This window comes from Rhinolophus sinicus, chromosome 14 (assembly GCF_057876585.1).
Source record: "Rhinolophus sinicus isolate RSI-liver-muscle chromosome 14, RSI-T2T, whole genome shotgun sequence".
In the NCBI taxonomy this organism is placed as follows: domain Eukaryota; kingdom Metazoa; phylum Chordata; class Mammalia; order Chiroptera; family Rhinolophidae; genus Rhinolophus; species Rhinolophus sinicus.
In genome coordinates this window covers 113,731,608-113,750,268 of record NC_142514.1, presented here as the reverse complement: position 1 = coordinate 113,750,268, position 18,661 = coordinate 113,731,608, and the positions used below count along the sequence as shown (strand labels likewise).

The 18,661-nt window shown below is 38.2% G+C and overlaps 2 protein-coding genes across 5 annotated transcripts in view; one reads left to right on the top strand and one right to left on the bottom strand.

Moving 5' to 3' along the window:
- KBTBD3 (kelch repeat and BTB domain containing 3) overlaps positions 1–13,506 on the bottom strand; it is a 29,646-nt gene extending 16,140 nt beyond the window's left edge. The window contains exon 1 of one of the 2 annotated variants that reach the window (XM_019747820.3): positions 13,358–13,506. The gene's annotated coding sequence lies outside the window, so the exon portion shown is untranslated. Of the gene's footprint in view, positions 1–10,232; positions 10,541–13,357 lie in introns of those variants that run through there. The other variant, XM_088791476.1, reaches the window with a different exon arrangement.
- A 117-nt stretch (positions 13,507–13,623) lies between these two features.
- AASDHPPT (aminoadipate-semialdehyde dehydrogenase-phosphopantetheinyl transferase) overlaps positions 13,624–18,661 on the top strand; it is a 61,920-nt gene continuing 56,882 nt past the window's right edge. For 2 of the 3 annotated variants that reach the window (XM_088791477.1, XM_088791478.1), the window contains exons 1-2: positions 13,624–13,948; positions 15,575–15,800. In XM_088791477.1, the coding sequence (XP_088647603.1) occupies positions 13,766–13,948; positions 15,575–15,800 (409 nt within the window). In that variant the 5' untranslated portion in view covers positions 13,624–13,765. The remainder of the gene's footprint in view (positions 13,949–15,574; positions 15,801–18,661) is intronic. The other variant, XM_019747823.3, reaches the window with a different exon arrangement.

Sequence of the window (18,661 nt, the reverse complement as noted above, 5' to 3'; positions counted from 1 at the left end):
ATGAACTATCTATAAAACATTCAGAATAATCCTCTTAAAGAAGGACCCTGGACCAAGAAAATTAGACCTTTCTGGCAAGCTCTTTCTCATGACCCTTCACTGAGTGCTCAGAAGAAAGACTGGGGGTGAGGGGGAAGGGGTACTGGACAGAGACTCCTTTCACGGAGCAGGTGTGCGTGAGGTGAACATCCTACTGGGATGTCCTCCTGTACTTACCAGGTCTTCTACAAATGAGAAGTCTTAGACTACTAGAGGAAGCGCAATAAATCCTTTGTCTCCATGGCACAAAGAACGACTGCTTCTAGAGAAGGGATTGAAGCAATAATCCCCTACACTTGCAGTAGGGGCAGGAAACTGTCATGGGCCCAAGATCCTATACGTCTACTACTGCTTGTAAGAGGCAGGAATTTTGCACCCAAAATGGACTACAGTTTTCCTTCTGAAATAGAAGAGTAGGAATATTGAGAAAGTCTCATTTTCAGTGCCAACGTCACACACAACAAAAATCCTGTGCTTCTACCACAAACCTAGTACTGATTAGCAAGCAACACCTATCTACTATGGAAGGGCAGGAAAAGAGCACGGAGAATTGTTTCTACCATGGCAAGGATGTGAAAGAATGGCTGAAAGCTTAAAGGAGGAACACTGAGAAAAACCCTATTGCAACTCAGGCTATACATTAAACCCAGGGAAACAGCAGCCTACCACGAGATGACTTTGAAGCCTATCACATACTGGAGGTAATAATAGTAAAATCCAAATCCAAATGCAGCACAACTCCTAACTAGATTTACTCAATTCCCCCAAAATAAAGTCCTGACAAAATAAGAGAAGGGCCTTTACAAATGTACGTACTACCTTCCTCAGTCTCTACTGTTCTTTTACATACAATGTGCACCATTTCATCAAAAATTACAAGGCGCACACAAAAAAAGGTGGAGAAAATAACCCACTGTTAAAAAAATAAGTAACAATCAGAACCATACACAGAGATCCAGATATTGGAACTATAAAGTAGGGTCTTTAAATAAATGCACTTGGCAAATTTCCAAGATGAACCCTAATGATGAAAGCCCTTGTAAATTTTTTTTCTTGAGAGTGGGCAAGACTTGTGGATATGCAAGCATAACACATCCTTGATTATGACACACTATATGACAAAATGGATTTTTTTTCAGATGCCATTAAGTTCCCTAACCAGTTGAGTTCATCAAAAGGGATATTATCCTGGGAGGGTCTGACCTAATAAGGTGAGTTCTTAAAAGGAGGTCTCAAGATTCTGGTCAAGGTAGCGAAGTAGGAAAATGCTATGCCTGCCTCCTCCCATGACAACATTAAAATTACAATTAAATTATAGAACAATCAACCTGGAGAAACATCTGAAGACTACATAAATGGAAGTCCAATAACTAAGGACATAAAGAAGCCATGTCAAGATTCGTAGGAGGTACACAGACGTGACCCCACACCCCCATGTGGCGGTCAAGAATTGAGAGGGATAGCGCAGCTGCAGAGGTCACTTCTGAAGAGTGAAGGGTCCCAGCCCCACACTGGACTCCCCAGCCCAGAGCACTAGTGAAAGGAAGAGGAGCCCTCACAACATCTGGCTATGAAAATCAGTGGGGATTCCATCCATCCAGGTCAGACAGAAGGAGGCTGGAAACCCAGGCATCCCCTAAAGGGTCCAATCTCAGACTCTAACTCCCAGGCACTCACCCAGTTCTCCAGCAGAGGGAGAGCAACTCGAGAGTTGCTAGAGCTATACAGAGGGAAACGGAGTTGTGTGGATTCAGGACGAGGGCTAGAGGGACAGCCGTCATTGTCCCTGTGTTGAGTCCTTCTCCCATGTAGTTGGTGGGCTCATGCCATCTTTCCGGTGTTGAGCCCTCCCCAACATGGCCAAATCTGAATTTCATTGGCCTGGTGAACTCCGCTCGCTGTACCCCGGTGACTCCTGGGACTCTGCCCCACCCAACTCGCAAGCTGCCATAGGCTTTTTCAGGAGCTGGTGGGCAGCCAGTGTGGGCCTATGCTGCAGTCTTTCTTGAACAACTCTCTGGGGCCCACAGGCCCCAGATGGGCAGTGGCCTCAGTGTGCTCTGGCCCCAAGCTCAGCACTGATGCAAAATCTGAATCTGCATTAACCTAGTGAATGAAACTTACTCCACCTTGGTGACTCCCTGAGACCCTAACCTAACTCCCATACCGCCCAAGTTTCATCCAGTGGCTGAATCTTATAGGCAGCCAGCAGACAGTGGCAGGCTTTAGGGTGTCCTTGGCCTTTTGCTTAGCTTCCCAGGCCTGGAATTGTTGATGGCCAGCCTCAGTTCGCACTGTGGCCTTCCCACAGACCTTCAGGTCAAGTACAGGCAGTGACCAACTACGGCTCGCTTTGTAGCTCCTATCAGGTAATCCCGGGCTGGTCACAGGCAGCGGCTTATCTTGGCCAGCAAGAGAGTCCCTCTAAAGAGGCCCCAGAACCAACATACCCAGTGGCCGCCTTCAGACCACAACAGAACACTATCCAATTAGCCCCATGAATGCCACACCCAAAGGGTGATCTTGGCAGGCACCACATACCATGATAACTAAATAAAATGCTACTAAATAATTAATGGATTAATAATGACATCCAGGAAGAAATCAGAAGATACCTTGAGACAAATGAAAATAAAAACACAACAACCCACAATCTATGGGACACAGTGAAAGCAGTCCTAAGAAGGAAATTCATAGCAGTACAGGCCTACCTCAAAAAACAAGGAAAATGCCAAATAAACAATCTAACCTTACACCTAAAGGAACTAGAAAAAGAACAACACAGCCCAAAATGAGTAGAAGGAAGGAAATAATAAAAACCAGGGTGCAAATTAATGAAATAGAGTACCCCCCCAAAAAAATGTAAAAGCTCAATGAAACAAAGAGTTGGTTCTTTGAAAAGATAAACAAAATTGAAGACCCTTTAACTAGACTCATCAAGAAAAAAAGAGATGACCCAAATAAATAAAATCAGACATGAAAGAAGGGATAACTGACATACCAGAACTATAAAGGATTATCAGAAAATACTACAAACAATTGTATGCCAACAAATTGGACAATCTGGAAGAAATGAATAAATTCCTAGGAAGACAAACAATCTCCCAAAAGTGAATCAACAGAAACAGAAAATCTAAACACCAATTACTATTAATGAAATTGAATTAGTAATAAAAAAAACTCCCAACAAACAAAAGTCCTGGACCAGAATGCTTCAACCAAACATTCAAAGAAGAAATAACACCGGATGTTCTCAAACTATTTCAGACTATTCAAGAGAGGTAAGCTTCCCAAGTTCATTTAACAAGGCCTCCATTACTCTGATTCCAAAGCCAGACAAAAACATTCCAAAAAAAAGAAAATTATAGGCTGATATCCCTGATGAAAATAGATGCAAAAATCCTCAACAAAATATTAGCAAACCAAATTCAGAAATACATTAAAAAGATCATACACCACCAACAAGTGGGATTTATTCCTGGGATGCAAGGTTGGTTTAACATGCAAATTAAATAACATGATACACCACATAAACAAAATGAGAGGAAAAAAACATACGATCACATCAATAGATGCAGAAAAAGCATTTGACTAAATCCTGTGTCCATTTATAAAAAAAAATCTCAGCAAAGTAGGAATACAGGAAACATATCTAAAGATAGTAAAGACCATATAAGACAAACCCACAGCTCACATCATTCTCAACAGGGAGAAGCTAAAAGCATTCTCCTTAAGATTAGGAACATGACAAGAATGTCCACTTTCACCACTTTTATTTAACATAGTATTGGAAGTCCTAGCCACAGCAATCAGACAAGAAAAGAAATAAAAGGCATCCAAATTGGAAAAGAAGAATTAAAACTGTCATTATTTGCAGATGACATGATACTACATAGAGAAAACCTGAAAGGGTTCCACAAAAAAAATATTAGAACTGATAAATGAATTCAGTAAAGTAGCAGAATACAAAATATTTAGAAATTGGTTGCATTTGTATACATAAATAATGAATTAACAGAAAGAGAAATTAAAACAATATATAATTGCCTCAAAACAAACCCCTAGGAATAAATTTAACCAAGGAGGTAAATAACCTGTACTCAGAAAATTATAAGACACTGACGAAAGAAACTGAAGCTACAAATAAATGAAATCATATAACGTGCTCATGGATAGGAAGAATTAAAATCATTAAAATATCCATACTATTCAAAGCAATCTATAGATTCAGTGTAATCCCTATCAAAATACCAACTACATTTTTCACAGAATTAGAACAAATAATTCTAAAATTTCTTTGGAACCACTAAAGATCCCGAATAGCCAGTCTTGCAAAAGAACAAAGTTGGAGGTATCACGCTACCTGATATCAAACTATACTACAAGGCCATAGTAATTAAGAAAAGCATGGTACTGGCACAAAAAACAGACACATAGATCAATGGATAAAAATAGAGAACCCAGAAGTAAACCCATGCTAATATAGCCAATTAATTGATGACAAAGGAGGCAAAAATATACAAAAGGGTAAAGACAGTCTCTTCAATAAATGGTGTTGGGAAAACTGGACAGGTACATGTGAAACAAAAAGAAACTGGACTAGACTACTTTCTTATACCATATACAAGCATAAATTCAAAATGGATTAAAGAGTTAAATGTAAGCTCTGAAACCACTAAACTCCTAGAAGAAAACATAGGCAATAATCTCTCTGACATTGCTCTTAGGAATATATTTTTTTAATGTCTTCTTGGGCAAGAGAAACAAAAGAAAAAATAAACAAATGGGACTACATCAAACTAAAAACTTTTTGCATAGCAAAGGAAACCATCAACTAAACAAAAAGACAACTTATTGAACGGGAGAAGATATTCACCAATGATACAGGGCTTAATATCCAAAAAATGTACAGAACTCATAAAACTTAACACCAAAAAGACAAGCAATACTATTAAAAAATGAGCAGAGAATCTGAATAGACATTTCTCCAAAGAGGACATACAGATGGCCAATAGACATATGAAAAGATATTCAACATCACTACTCATCATAGAAAAGCAAATTAAAACCACCATGAGATATTACCTCACAAGTGTCAGAATGGTTATCATCAATAAATGAACAAACAAGTGTTGGCAAAGGTGTGGAGAAAACGGAACCCTCGTGCACTGTTGGTGGGGTTGCAAATCGGTGCAGCCACTATGGAACACAATATGGAAGTTCCTCAAAAGATTAAACCTAGAACTACCTTATGACCCACCAATTCCACTTCTGGGTATTTATTTGAAGAAATCCAAAACACTATTTCAAAAAATATATGCATCCCTATATTCACTGCAGCATTATTTACAATAGCCAAGATATGGAAGCAACCTAAGTGTCCATCAATACACAAATGGATAAAGAAGATGTGGTACATGTATACAATGGAATATTACTCTGCCACAGAAAAGAATGAAATCTTACCATTTGTGATAACAGGGATGGACATAGAGGATATTATAGTAGTGAAATAAGTCAGACAGAGAAAGTCAAATATCATACAATTTTACTTATATGTGGAATTAAAAAAATAAGTGAACAAACTAGACAAAAACAGACTTCATAGATACAGAGAACAAACTGATGTTTGCAGGATGGGATGTGGGTTGGGGAAGTGGATGAAAAAGGTGAAGGGATCAGAAGTACAAATTGGTAGGTACAAAATAGTTAAAGGGATGTAATTACAGCATAGGGAATACAGTCAAATAATACTGTAGTAACTATGTTTGATGTCAGTTAGATACTTACCAGGAAGATCACTTTGTAATTTATATAAATGTCTAACCACTATGTTGTACACCTGAAACTAATATAATATTGAATGTCAACTGTAATTCAAAAAAAAATTTTTTTAAAGATATTTCAAGCAAATGGTACCCCCAAAAAGAAGGGGTAGCTATACTTATATCACATAAAATAGACTTTATGCTAAAAATGGTTAAGAGACAGAGAAGGTCATTATATAATGATAATGTGGTCAACCCATCATTAAGATATAAAAATTGTAAATATTCATGCACCCAACATCAGAGCACCTAAACATATATAGCAGAACTAACAGGAGATATAAATAGCAATACAGTAACAATTGGGGACTTTAGTATGCCACTTTCAACAATGGATAGATCATCCAAACAGAAAACCAATAAGGAAACAGATGATCTGAACATTTATACATCAAATAGAACTAAGTAACAGATATATACAGAACATTTCATCGAACAGCATCAGAATAATCATTCCTCACAAGCACAAATAGAGCCTTTTCTAGGCTAGTGCATGTTAGGCTGCAAAGAAAGTCTCAGCAAATTTAAGAGTAAAACCACACCACTATGTTTTCCAGTCGCAATCATATGAAACTAGAAATCGATAATAGGAGGAAAACTAGAAAATTGGCAAATATATGGAAATTAAACAACATACTCTTGAATATCCAATGTATTAGAGAAGAAATTAAATAGGAAATAAAAAACTATCTTGAGACAAGTGAAAATTGAAATACAAGATAGTAAAACTTATAGGATACAGAAAAAGCAGTTCTAAGAGAGACGTTTATAGTAATAACTTCATAATCAAGAAAAAGGACCTTAGGGAGTGGCCGGATGGCTCAGTTGGTTAGAGCGCAAGCTCTTAAGAACAAGATTGCCAGTTCAATTCTGGCATTGGATGGTGGGCTGCACCCCTTGCAACTAAAGATTGAAAACTGTGACTGGACTTGGAGCTGAGCTGTGCCCTCCACAACTAGGTTGAAAGACAATGACTTGGAGCTGATGGGCCCTGGAAAAACACACTGTTCCCCAATATTCCCCAATTAAAATAAATAAATAAAAATAAAATTAAAAAATTAAAAAAACTTCTTTAAAAAAAGAAAAAGGAAAATGACCTTAAATAACTTAACTTTACATCTCAGGGAACTAGAAAAAGAAATATGGAAATAATAAAAATTAGAGCAGAAATAAATGAAATAGAAAACAGGAAAACAATAGAAGAAAGACGGACGAAACTAAGAGTGGTTCACTGAAAAGATAAACAAAGTTGACAAACCTTTACCTAGACTAAGGAGAGAAACAGAGAACACAAATAAATAAAGTCATAAATGAAAGAGGAGACATTACAACTGACAGCACAGAAATACAAAGGATCGTAACAAACTGCTATGAACAATTATGCACCACCAAACTGGACAACCTAGATGAACGGGATAAATACCTAGAAACATACAACCTACCAAGTCTGAATCATGACTAAACAGAAAATTGGAACAGAGCAATTACTATAAGATTGAATAAGTAATCAAAAACCTCTCAACAAGAAAAGTCCAGGATCCAATGGAATTATGAGTGAATTTTACCAAACAGTAAAAGAAGAATTAAGACCCAATCCTTCTCAAACACTTCGGGAAAAGCTGAAGAGGAGGGAACACTTCACTTCTTAACTCATTTTATGAGGCTAGCATTACCACAATACCAAAGCCAGATAAGGCCACTATAAAAAAAGAAAACTATAGGCCATTAATTTGCTTTTCTTGCTTGATTACTGTGGCTAGAACTGCCAGCACTGTGTTGTATAGTGTGGAGAGTGGACACCCTTATGTTGGTTCTGATATTTGAGGAAAAACTTTCAACCTTTCACAACTGAGTATGATATTAGCTGTGGGCTTGTCATATTTCACCTTTATTATTATGTTGAGGTACTTCCTATGCCCAATTTGTTGAGAATTTTTATCATGAATGGGTATTGAATTTTCAAATGCATTTTCAGGATCTATTGAGATGAGCATGGTTTTTACCTTTATAATTAATATGATAAATCACATTTCTTGATTTTCACATGTTGAACTATCGTGCGTCCCAGGGAATAATCCATAGCATGTGATCCTTTTAATGTGATGTTGAATATGGCTGGCTAGTATTTTGTTGAGAATTTTTGCATCTATGTTCATCTTGGTAAAAGATCTGTAAGGTAATTTTTTCCCTCAAAATATTCTGCAAATTCAATATCATATTTCACTAATTTTAAGACATTTTTACACACTTAACATATCTGAAATTGATAGGTATCTTATAAACGCTTTTGGTCAGGTAGCAGTCATGACATATTTGTCATTATGTGTGTATGTGCATCAAAGTGTGAAGAATGGGTGTCAGCATTTTGAAAGAAAACCTTGGAGATAATAATGGACACTCATTTAAAAAATGATATACATCATTAATGTTCCTGATAACAGCAAACAATATTATGTGCAGAAACATGGACATTGAGACTCTAAGTTGAAAGTAAATTAGAAGAGTTAGACTCTGAATGTGAAGAAGTTTTAAGAGCATCTTAACTAATTTTGCTTATATATTTCTTTTTATGTATGTACGAAGGTGATGTGATTTTTTTTAAAAAAGGGCTTTCCATAAGTATAAAAAATTCCAAGTGATAAAAAGTTGTGTTAAAATGGCATTTTTTTCTTTCTTAGCACATAAAACAATGGTATATTTTATAAGACTGCATCTCAGCTTCAATGAAACTCCTTCCTGCTCAAAACATTAAATCAAGTTTCAAAACTATTCTCTTGTTCTTTTAGTCTTCCATGAAAATTTGATTTACATAATTGAATCAGTAAAAGTACAATAAGCCTAAGAACCAAGTCTTTGATATAAAGTAATGACAAAAACAAAAAACATACGCCACTTGATAGAAATGGAATATTAAAGTAAAGCTGTGCTGTGACTGATTGGGCTTTGATTTCATTGGGTCTTCCAGTTATAATAGTTTGGTAACTGATTCAGTATAGAGCATGATTTCTGCCCTATTCTAGTCAGTATTTATTGCAGAGTGCTAACTATATGCCAAGTACTGAATTAGGCACTAGAGATAGCATGGAGAGTAAAGGCAGACAAGATCTCTGTTTTCTTGATGTTTAGTGTCTAGTCAGGAAGACTGACAAATTATAAACTGTTATAAATACTATGAAGACACAACTGGGAAATGGAAATAAAAACGAATAGTAAGGGGTATTCAACTTCAGATAATAACAATGGTAACAGTGAACACTTACATAGTGTTACTATGTGCCAGGCTCTGTAGTACATGCTGTATATACGCTAATCTTCAAAACAACTTTTTGAAATAGGTACTACTATTGTCCCCATTTTATACACAGGGAAAACGAGGCTTTGAAAATTTAACTAATTTGCCCAACATCACACAGTAAATAAGCAGGGAGTTGGGATGTAAACCCAACAGTATGGCTCCAGAGTCCTTGTTCTCATCCACTACATTAGCAAAACCTTTCTGAGAAAGTGTCATTTAAGTTGACACCTGAATGATGAAAAGGGGTTGGTAAGAGAAATCATGTATAAAGCCCTAAAGTAGGAAAGGGTCCCTCAGTTGTAGGAAATGAAAGAAGGCCATCGTCATTGGAGTATAGTTAATGAGAGCAAGAATGTTGGGGAGATAGGGCTGCAGAAGGCCCGTGCTACCTCATGCAGGATCCTACAGGCTACAGGAGCTGGAGTTTTAGTCTAAGTGTAATTAGAAGAACAGAAGACTGAACCGGACAGTGACATGATCTGATTTATATTTTCAAATATCTTTCTGTAAAGAATGAATTAAAACAAGGTGAGAGAAACGGAGTCCAAGTCATTTATTTAACATATATTAGAAAGTTTACAGAGTAGCTAGTCTTGTGGCAAGCACTATTCCAGATACTAGACACACAGCCGAAAACAATGCAGACAAGGTCCTCCACTCCATTTTAAAGGAGTACACTTTAAAATGTTGAAAACACACACACACACACACACACACACACACACACATACACACACACACACACCCTTGCAACATCAATAATTTCTCCCACTCTACTGGACATTTTCCATCAGTGTACAAGATATCTCACATCTTTAAATAAACATCAAACAAACAAAAATCTATTGTCTGACCTTTTATTCCCCTCTCATTATCATCCCATTTTTCTACTCCCTAACCCAGGAAAATTTCTTTAAAGAACAGTCTGTATTAACTTCACCATCAGTTATCAATTAAGTTCCTCTCACCCTATTAAAACTGCTCAAGTCAATGTTACCACCCACTACTGTCTTGCAGTCAAATGCTAATTTCTCTCTCCTCATCTTAATTACTTCTCAAAAAGTACTCACATTGTTAAATAGTTTCCTCTTGTTCTCTGTGCCATAACATTCTTCAGGTTTCCTATGTTGCTGGCCTGGCCTTCTCAGTCTCACTAGGAGGCCATATAGCACCATGATTAAGAGCATGGACTTAAAGACTTAGCTCTGAAAACAGGTTGGAGCACGAGTGCTTAGGTCATGGAGGAAGAGAATGTTCCTCTTTCTTGTGCAGGATACAGAACTAATCAGCATTTTAGGTGACAAAGGATGGTAGTTTAGACTTGGGTGTTAACAGTGGAGATGGGGAGAAATAGGTGACTTTTTTCTTTATTTTAGAAGTAGAACAAATAGAACTTTGCAATCCTCGGATATAGGAATTGAGGGGAAAGGGGAATCAAGCTTTCTTCCTTGAGTAACCAGTAGCATTACTAAAGTCTTGGAATGGAAGTTTTGCAATGGGATAAAGTTCAAGTTGTGACCGAATAAAAAGCTAGTGAACATTACCGAATTGAGATGATCTCATCTGATGGCTTTCCACTGAAATGTACACCTGGGAGAGGTTATGTGATTTACCCAAATTCACACCGATAATTCAGTGGTAGAAAGGAAAATAGAACACAAGTTCTCAGAATCCTGCTAAGAAGCCACAGATCAGGACCTGCTATCATTTTAGTTCTTTCTCCCACCTAACCAATACAATAAAAAATACCGTAATACTTTTTTGGGCCTTATTGAATATAGTTAGGCAAGTTATTAACTGTACACTTTATATTTCCTTAAAAAAAAAGGGAGGAAAGTAAAGGTAGATAGAATATAAATATTAGGGAAAAGAGTAAAATTTGTTGCAAAAGTTCATCAAAAACATTTCCTGATGTATACTATTTGTACGAGGTATAGTAGTTTACAGTCTAATTTGCAAGATAACACATATAAATAATTCAGGTCAATAGGTGTTATAAGGCAATACTAAAAAAATTGCCAAATGAATTACACAGACCATATTTTAATTTTTTTAAATGTACTTTGGGGAAATCCTTAGGAAAAGGTAAGGTTTGAGCCAAGCCTTGAAGTACAAGTGAGAATTTAAAAAGTAGACAGGGAAAGGGATTAAACAAACCTATAGTGTCCAAGAGGATACTAGGCTGGGGCTGGGGTATGGAGTGGGGCGAGTAGCTTTTTAGATTTTTTGGGGCACGGACATTCTCTTTGATTTGACATTTGAGCTGAGACCTGAATGATACCGAGGAACAAGGGCTATGATGATAGGAAGAAAGGAGAATATTTCAGGCAGAAAGAACAAGTACAAATAACCACTACATTACCTTCCTGTACATTAGGCTCTATAGACTGAATACACACAGCTTTAGTTCAGTGGACTATGAATTCCTAAGCCTGAATTTGAATAATTCCACAAATTCTTTCTGATCTCAGTTTCTCCATCAGCAATACTAATAATTGCTGCAATTAGAAGAACATGTGAGATACATAGAAGTGTTTTAGAAACAGAAAATATACAAAAATTATAAAAATCAGTTCAAATAGACAAGAAAAGTTATGATGCTTACATAGCTAGAAATGGAGAACTGAATTATGTTCATGTTCATTGCTGATACAAGTATTAGTAGATACCTTATACTTTATATATCTTTACATTTTCTGTTATTGTAACTTTTTTGTACATTTTATATGCCTTGCCAGATTGTTAACTCTGCGGGTGGTAAACAGATCTTAAATATGGCACCTGACAGGCTTTTATAGTATTAAATTGATATATCAAGCCAGTAATTCATTTTGCAGCACTTTGAAGATCTGTATATGTGTATGTTTAAAATCCTTTTAACTGCAAAGGATTGGAGGGGGCTCATGCTATCAGGAAAGGCTAATGGAAACAAGTATAGATAAAAACAGAATAGAACTCATTTTAAAGAGGATGGAAATAATCTGCAGGTAACTGTTAATTACTACTGGCGGCCTTTAACTGACATTCCTTGGCAGTCAGAGGAAGAAGGAAATCTGAATTCCAGTGTAGCATTTAATCTAACCACAAAGTTAGGCATTTACATTCATCTGCAGAGATCAACTTTTCCCTAGAAGAAAACCATGAAGGGACTTTGATCACGAGGGCTTTCATATGAGTCACCTACAGTCTACATAGACCAACTGTGGAAACAGCCATCAATATGTACCTTCATAAAGTGTAAGAAAATAACTGCCCGTGTTTCCCCGAAAATAAGACCTATCCGGACAATCAGCTCTTAATGCGTCTTTGGGAGCAAATATTAATATAAGACCTGGTCTTATTTTACTATATTATATTAATTATATATTACATTATACCCGGTCTTATTTTACTATAATTTACTTATAAGTAAATTATTATATAGTATAATTTATATATTACTATAATTACTGTATAGTATAATTTACTATAAGTAAATTATATTAAAATAAGACCGGGTATAATAATATAATATCGAGTCTTATAATTTGTGCTCCAGAAGACGCATTAGAGCTGATTGTCGTCTAGGTCTTATTTTAGGGGGAAACGTAGCAAGCAAAGGCACAGAGTAACTCTGAAGGGCTGCTGAAGTTATTTAACTTGGTTCTGCTGCTTTTAGAGCAAGCACCTATGATATGGTGGAACCACTGTTGTCTCAACAATAGAATCCTCAGTTTTCTCCCTAGGGCTCTGGTCCAAGCTCGGTAAGGCAAAACAACACCTGGATCACTTGATGGCCACAACAAAGGGTCAGCATTAGCCCAGCGGCTCTCAGGCAGCCTGGGATTCAGGCGGGGCCGGCGCCCCGCACTAGGAGCAGTGTCTGGGCCCCAGCCTTCGAAGGCGGGTTTCAGGATGGGCGACTGCTAGGGAGAGTAGTTAGTGTCCTAGATGAGCGGTGGGATTAAACCGAAGGGTCTGAGGGTAAGGACAGGAAGGCAACTCAGGGACGCCTCGAAGCTCAACTCCAGGGGCACCATGCAGTCCCCTCCCAGCGGCGGAAACCTCTCCCGTTCCAGAACACGAAAGAGCGGCAGAGGCTGCCGAAGCCAAGGGAATCCTTTCTTCTGTGGATTGTGGGTTATAGGGGCCGATACTAGTCCCCAAGAATAAGACTATTGTCCCATTTTTCCCAAAGACCCCAGAGATCACCCACCTGCAACTGCAGTATCCGAAGACTCCACCCTAGTCTCCCTTCGGAGCACTGATTGCGATTGGCTAGCACAGCTGTCCCGTTAGCACTTCTCCATGTGTGAATGGCGTAACTATCCGGCTCGTGGCCTTGGTCCCACCCTCCGCTCGCCGCCGAAGCCCCGCCCCATGACGTCATACGTTGCCGCAGAGCGCAGAGGCGGGTCTCCGTCTCAGCCACCAGCTGCCTTTTCTTAGAGGAGGATGTGGCGGTATTGGGGGCGGGAAGTGAGGGCTCTCCGATGGGCAACGTGCTCGTAGTCGTAGCGCGGCGCCCCGCCCCTTCCGCACAGGCGCCGGGAAGAAGGGGGTGGGGCCACGTGAGTGTCCGCGCCATCAGGCTTGAGGTGGCGGCGAGGTTCGTTTTCAGTGTATGGTTTTCCTTGCCCAGCGGTTCTTCTTTGTACCAGCAATGGAGGGTGTGCGCTGGGCCTTTTCCTGCGGCACTTGGCTGCCGAGCCGAGCCGAATGGCTGCTGGCGGTGCGATCGATCCAGCCCGAGGAGAAGGAGCGCATTGGCCAGTTCGTCTTTGCCCGGGACGCTAAGGCAGCCATGGTACTACTACAGGTCTTTGGTATTTTGAGCCGAGAAAGCAGATGTCGGGGGAGGTGGGCCAGACTGTGGAGACCTCACCGCCCCCATTCTAGCGTCGACTCCCGCGTTCTAGCCCACGCTTGGTCGGCCCCGAACGAGAGTGGTTGGCGCTGCTGAGTTTGTGCGTACGGCCTGGTCTCCACGGCCTTTGTAGTCGCTTCGGAGGCCTCGATTGCTGTAAAAATGAGCCCCTCCCCCGTTGTAATTGAAAATAGAGATCCTGTGAAACCATAAAATAGGTGTAGGGAAGGCCTAAGAAGTAATTGGCTTTTTTCCCATAATGAATGTTTTTACATTTTTATTTGTTACCAAGTTTATTTTTTCTTTGCGTGGACCCATTTCACGTGCTTAGTCTGCCAATTAAATATCCCACCACTCTCCAAGGGCACCCTGTACGTGGAAGGCCCCCGAAAATACTGACGGTCTGACTTCGTTTATCCTCGCACATCATGGAACTGGAAGAGACCTAAACCAGCGACCTTTACCAGTGAAATTGAAGTCCAGGGAGGATGCAATTCCAGGCATACTTTCCTGACTAGATAGCTTGAGAAAGGGTATTTTAAATAGAATACTTTATTTTAGTTATATATTTTTAAGTAACAAATGGAAAATTGGATTTCAAAATTTCTATCTAGTGCTATTTGAAACAGCCTGTAATTAACCCACTTCAAAGGCAGTCGTTTCTTGGAATTGTCTCTATATTGAAACACCTTTTCATCTGAAATGCAGCTGATAATTTTTGAAGGCATATTGGCGAATATTTTTTATAAATTGCAAGAAATTATTTTTTATAGATTATAAGAAATTGTGGAATTCAAAATGTTGCAGTTTCTAAATGTTAGAGTTGAAAAAAACTTGAAAGGTATTTTGCAAAATAGTGTATACTTTGTCATCTTATACTCTTGGGTATTTTTGTGTGACTTCAGTAATTTTTTAATTATTAGGTGGAGGTGGGAGAGAGTGGATGGGATACATGTGAAAAAAAGATAAGCCATGCATAGCTAATTGTTAAAACTGAATGATGGGTATGTAGGGTCTATAAATACTTGCATATATGCACAAAGATGTAGGTAGGGTTGCTCACTGGAGAATTTTTTATAATTAGCAAAACTAGAGCCAGCCTAAAATGTCCAATAATGGAAGTCATTCAAGTAGTAGTCTCTTGATACTATGAAATACTAGGCCATAGTTAAAAGTGCACAGACCAGACGGTTATGTACAGATATGAAATAATCACCAACACAAGTTAAAAAGGTTATACATGGTAGAATACTATGTATGGTAGGATCTCTTATATGTAGATAGACAGCAAAAACATATGCAAATGAACATATATTTAGTTACTTAGAGAAAAGACTGGAAGGATGCCTACTGGTTAACTGGTTACCTGTTGAGGGAATTACTAACGAGGGACTTGAGCTTTTTCTTCTAACTTCTTGAGCATTGCTTAAATCTTAATGCAGTTTATTTAATACATATGTACTCTTAAAAACTTTTAAAAATGAATATTTCAGGAACCACAAAAATAGACTTTGTATGTTACAAGCAGTGAACCTCTACACACCAGATGTTTTGTTTACTTAACAGGCTGGTCGTCTGATGATAAGGAAGTTAGTTGCAGAGAAATTGAATATCCCTTGGAATAATATTCGTTTGCAAAGAACTGCAAAAGGAAAGCCAGTTCTTGCAAAAGACTCATTGAATCCTTACCCCAATTTCAACTTTAACATCTCTCATCAAGGGGATTATGCTGTACTTGCTGCTGAACCTGAGCTACAAGTTGGAATCGATATAATGAAAACTAGTTTTCCAGGTAATGCTGCATTTTTGTAGTACAAGAGTTAAGTATCTTCTTGTCTCAGTGCTTACCTATTGAGTAATCTCAGGCCAGGAGATTGTTGTAGATATTTAAGTATAGGAAAAATGTGCTCAGCACTCAAAGGTAATGTATCTCAGCATATATCTGAAAAGCGTGTATTTCTTTGACTTTAATTAACAGACTTCTCCATAAAGGATAGATTCTCCATTGCTGGGGGGGAGTCACATAATGCTTTGCTTAGAGGCAAAGAGAAAAGGTAAAGATTTTTTTTTGAATTATACCTCAGCTTGTTATGTAAGACTAACTTTGAAACTATTTTCAAAGACTTAAGTTTTGTAGAGAACAGTTTTTCAGCAGCTCATTTTGTCTTTTATTTAAATAGTTGATGTTAAATCGAATTGGACTTGGGTCAACTTTGAGTAGCATTCTATTCAAAAACAGTAATTATATTGTAAGACCTTTGTTTCACTTGAAGTTTGTATCAGTTCATCAGTAAGTTGTTGGTTTGTTTAAAAAAATCTCAATGATAAAGTTACTGTTTTTAGGAAGAGATAACAAACATGTTTATGCAATATCTAAATACAGCTCTTTGTAACACATTTACATAAGTACAAATGAAGAGCAAGTAATTATTAAAATATGTAAGCGGCTATATTTTGCCTTAGAAATTTGTAATTGGTGGCTGTAGAAACTACTAACATTCATTGTGGGGTTGAGTATGCCCAGGCAATTTCACTAGAACACAGGTTCTCTTAACTGTGATTTTCATCTTCACTAACATTTAGTGAGCATTTATTCTGTGCTAAGGCATTTTACTAAGTGCTTTACATATATTCTCTGATTTAATCATCCCAACCACCCTAAAATGAATATACTATTGTTTTTATCAAAAGATAAGTAAGAGGCCAAAAAGAAAGCTGTTGTAAGAGAACCATCATCTCCCTAATTTCATAGTGCAACTTCCTAATCTAGACAATGCCTCAACCTCTGATTCTTTGCTTATGTTTCCCTTGGTCTGGAAGATTTGTATTAACTTTATCGCTGAACCCCATTTCTGCATAGGTAACTTATTTACTGATTACCTTTCAATCCTTTTAGGGAAGACTGAGCTAGAGTCTTTTGTTGTAGGAGCTCATAAAATACATTTTCTTCATTCTAATAACATACCACAGTTTGTAATTATTTATCAGGATGATTGTCTTTCCCCTGGTCCTTACAAGCCACATGAGAGCAGGAACTAGTTAGCTATATCTGAGTTTGGTCACTAGCACATTTCTTAGCACACCTTACTTAGGTCATAAAGCAGAATGAACACTCTGCTGCTGTATGTAGTAAGGCTTCAGAGTATGGCTGTGAATTTCATCTCTCACTTTTGCTGCCAGTGTCGTTACCTTGAATTTTCCCACCAGCTAATTTTTCTGATCTGCTGATAAACCTTTCTATTCCAACTCTATTCTGTGCTCAGAAGGAGGCTCTACTAGCAATAACCGGGGTTCTTGACCTAAGTTCCTGGATAAGCATCAAGTCATTTTCTTTTACCCTCTTGAAATTGCTGTATTTTGTGTGCACATGTGCATTTTTCTAAGGAGAGGATCTGGTTTTCAACAGGGTCATAAAAGGCTTATTCTGAAAGAACCTCTGCTATAGAGTGTTCAGAGTGAGCATGGGAGTGAGCCCATATGCTTTCATAGTTTTCTGCTGTTCTTAATGAACTTTTCCTAAAGTCAGAAATTATCAGAGGCCATTGCTCTGTAGAATGGAGTCAGCATATACAGTAATGGTTGGCTCATCAGGTTGATATCTGGAAATTATGTCTGTGAGACAGATTTTATTACCAATTGCCTTGATGGACAATGTTGGCTTTGGTCAATCCTGGATAAATAAGTAATTACTAATTTAAACTTTTAGTAAATGACAGGAAGGCAGTTGAACATTAATTGAAGATTCAGTTTCCTGTTAATTGTATTTTAAGATATTTTCCCTTCAATTTTTATTAATCTTATTTGACTAATGACAGAACCGAGACCTTTTCCTATTTGGCTGGTTCATTGCCAAAAAGCTATGATATATTCAGTAAAATACAGGGCAAGAGATACTTTCCAGTTGTCACTAGTATTATTGTGTCATGAATTTCGGAAGTATGAATGGACACAGCATCAATTCTCAGTGAGGGTGAGAAGTAGACACTAGTTTACTTCACTGGAGATTCATTTGAATTGCTCTGCGTATCAGAGTAAGTGAGGAAATTGAGCAAGGGATGTTCCCAAGAGTTGCTAAATGATGGGAGTATAAAGCCTAGGATAGTAGCAAGAGAAGTGTTGTACTTCGTACTGGACATTTTTATTAGATTGTCAATTCTTAGATGGAGTCAGTCTTTGGGGGGATCATTAGTATATTGAAAAACTCAGTTCTGTTGCTCCCATTTGGTCAGCAGGTAAATGTAGGAGTTTGTGGAGTCTTTCCTTGTCACATAAGCCATTTCTCTTTTTTTTTTATTGGGGAAGGGGAACAGGACTTTATTGGGGAACAGTGTGCACTTCCAGGACTTTTCTCCAAGTCAAGTTGTTGTCCTTTCAATCTTAGTTGTGGAGGGTTCTGTTCAGCTTCAAGTTGTTGTTCTTTCAGTCTTAGTTGTGGAGGGCGCAGCTCAGCTCCAGGTCCAGTTGCCGTTGCTAGTTGCAGGGGGCACAGCCCACCATCCCTTGCGGGAATCTACCGGCAATCTTGTGGTTGAGAGGACACGCTCCAACCAACAACTGAACCATCCGGGAGGCAGCTCAGCTCAGGGTGCCGTGTTCAACCTTAGTTGCAGGGGGCAGAGCCCACTCGAGGAGTTGAACTGGCAGCCTTGTGGT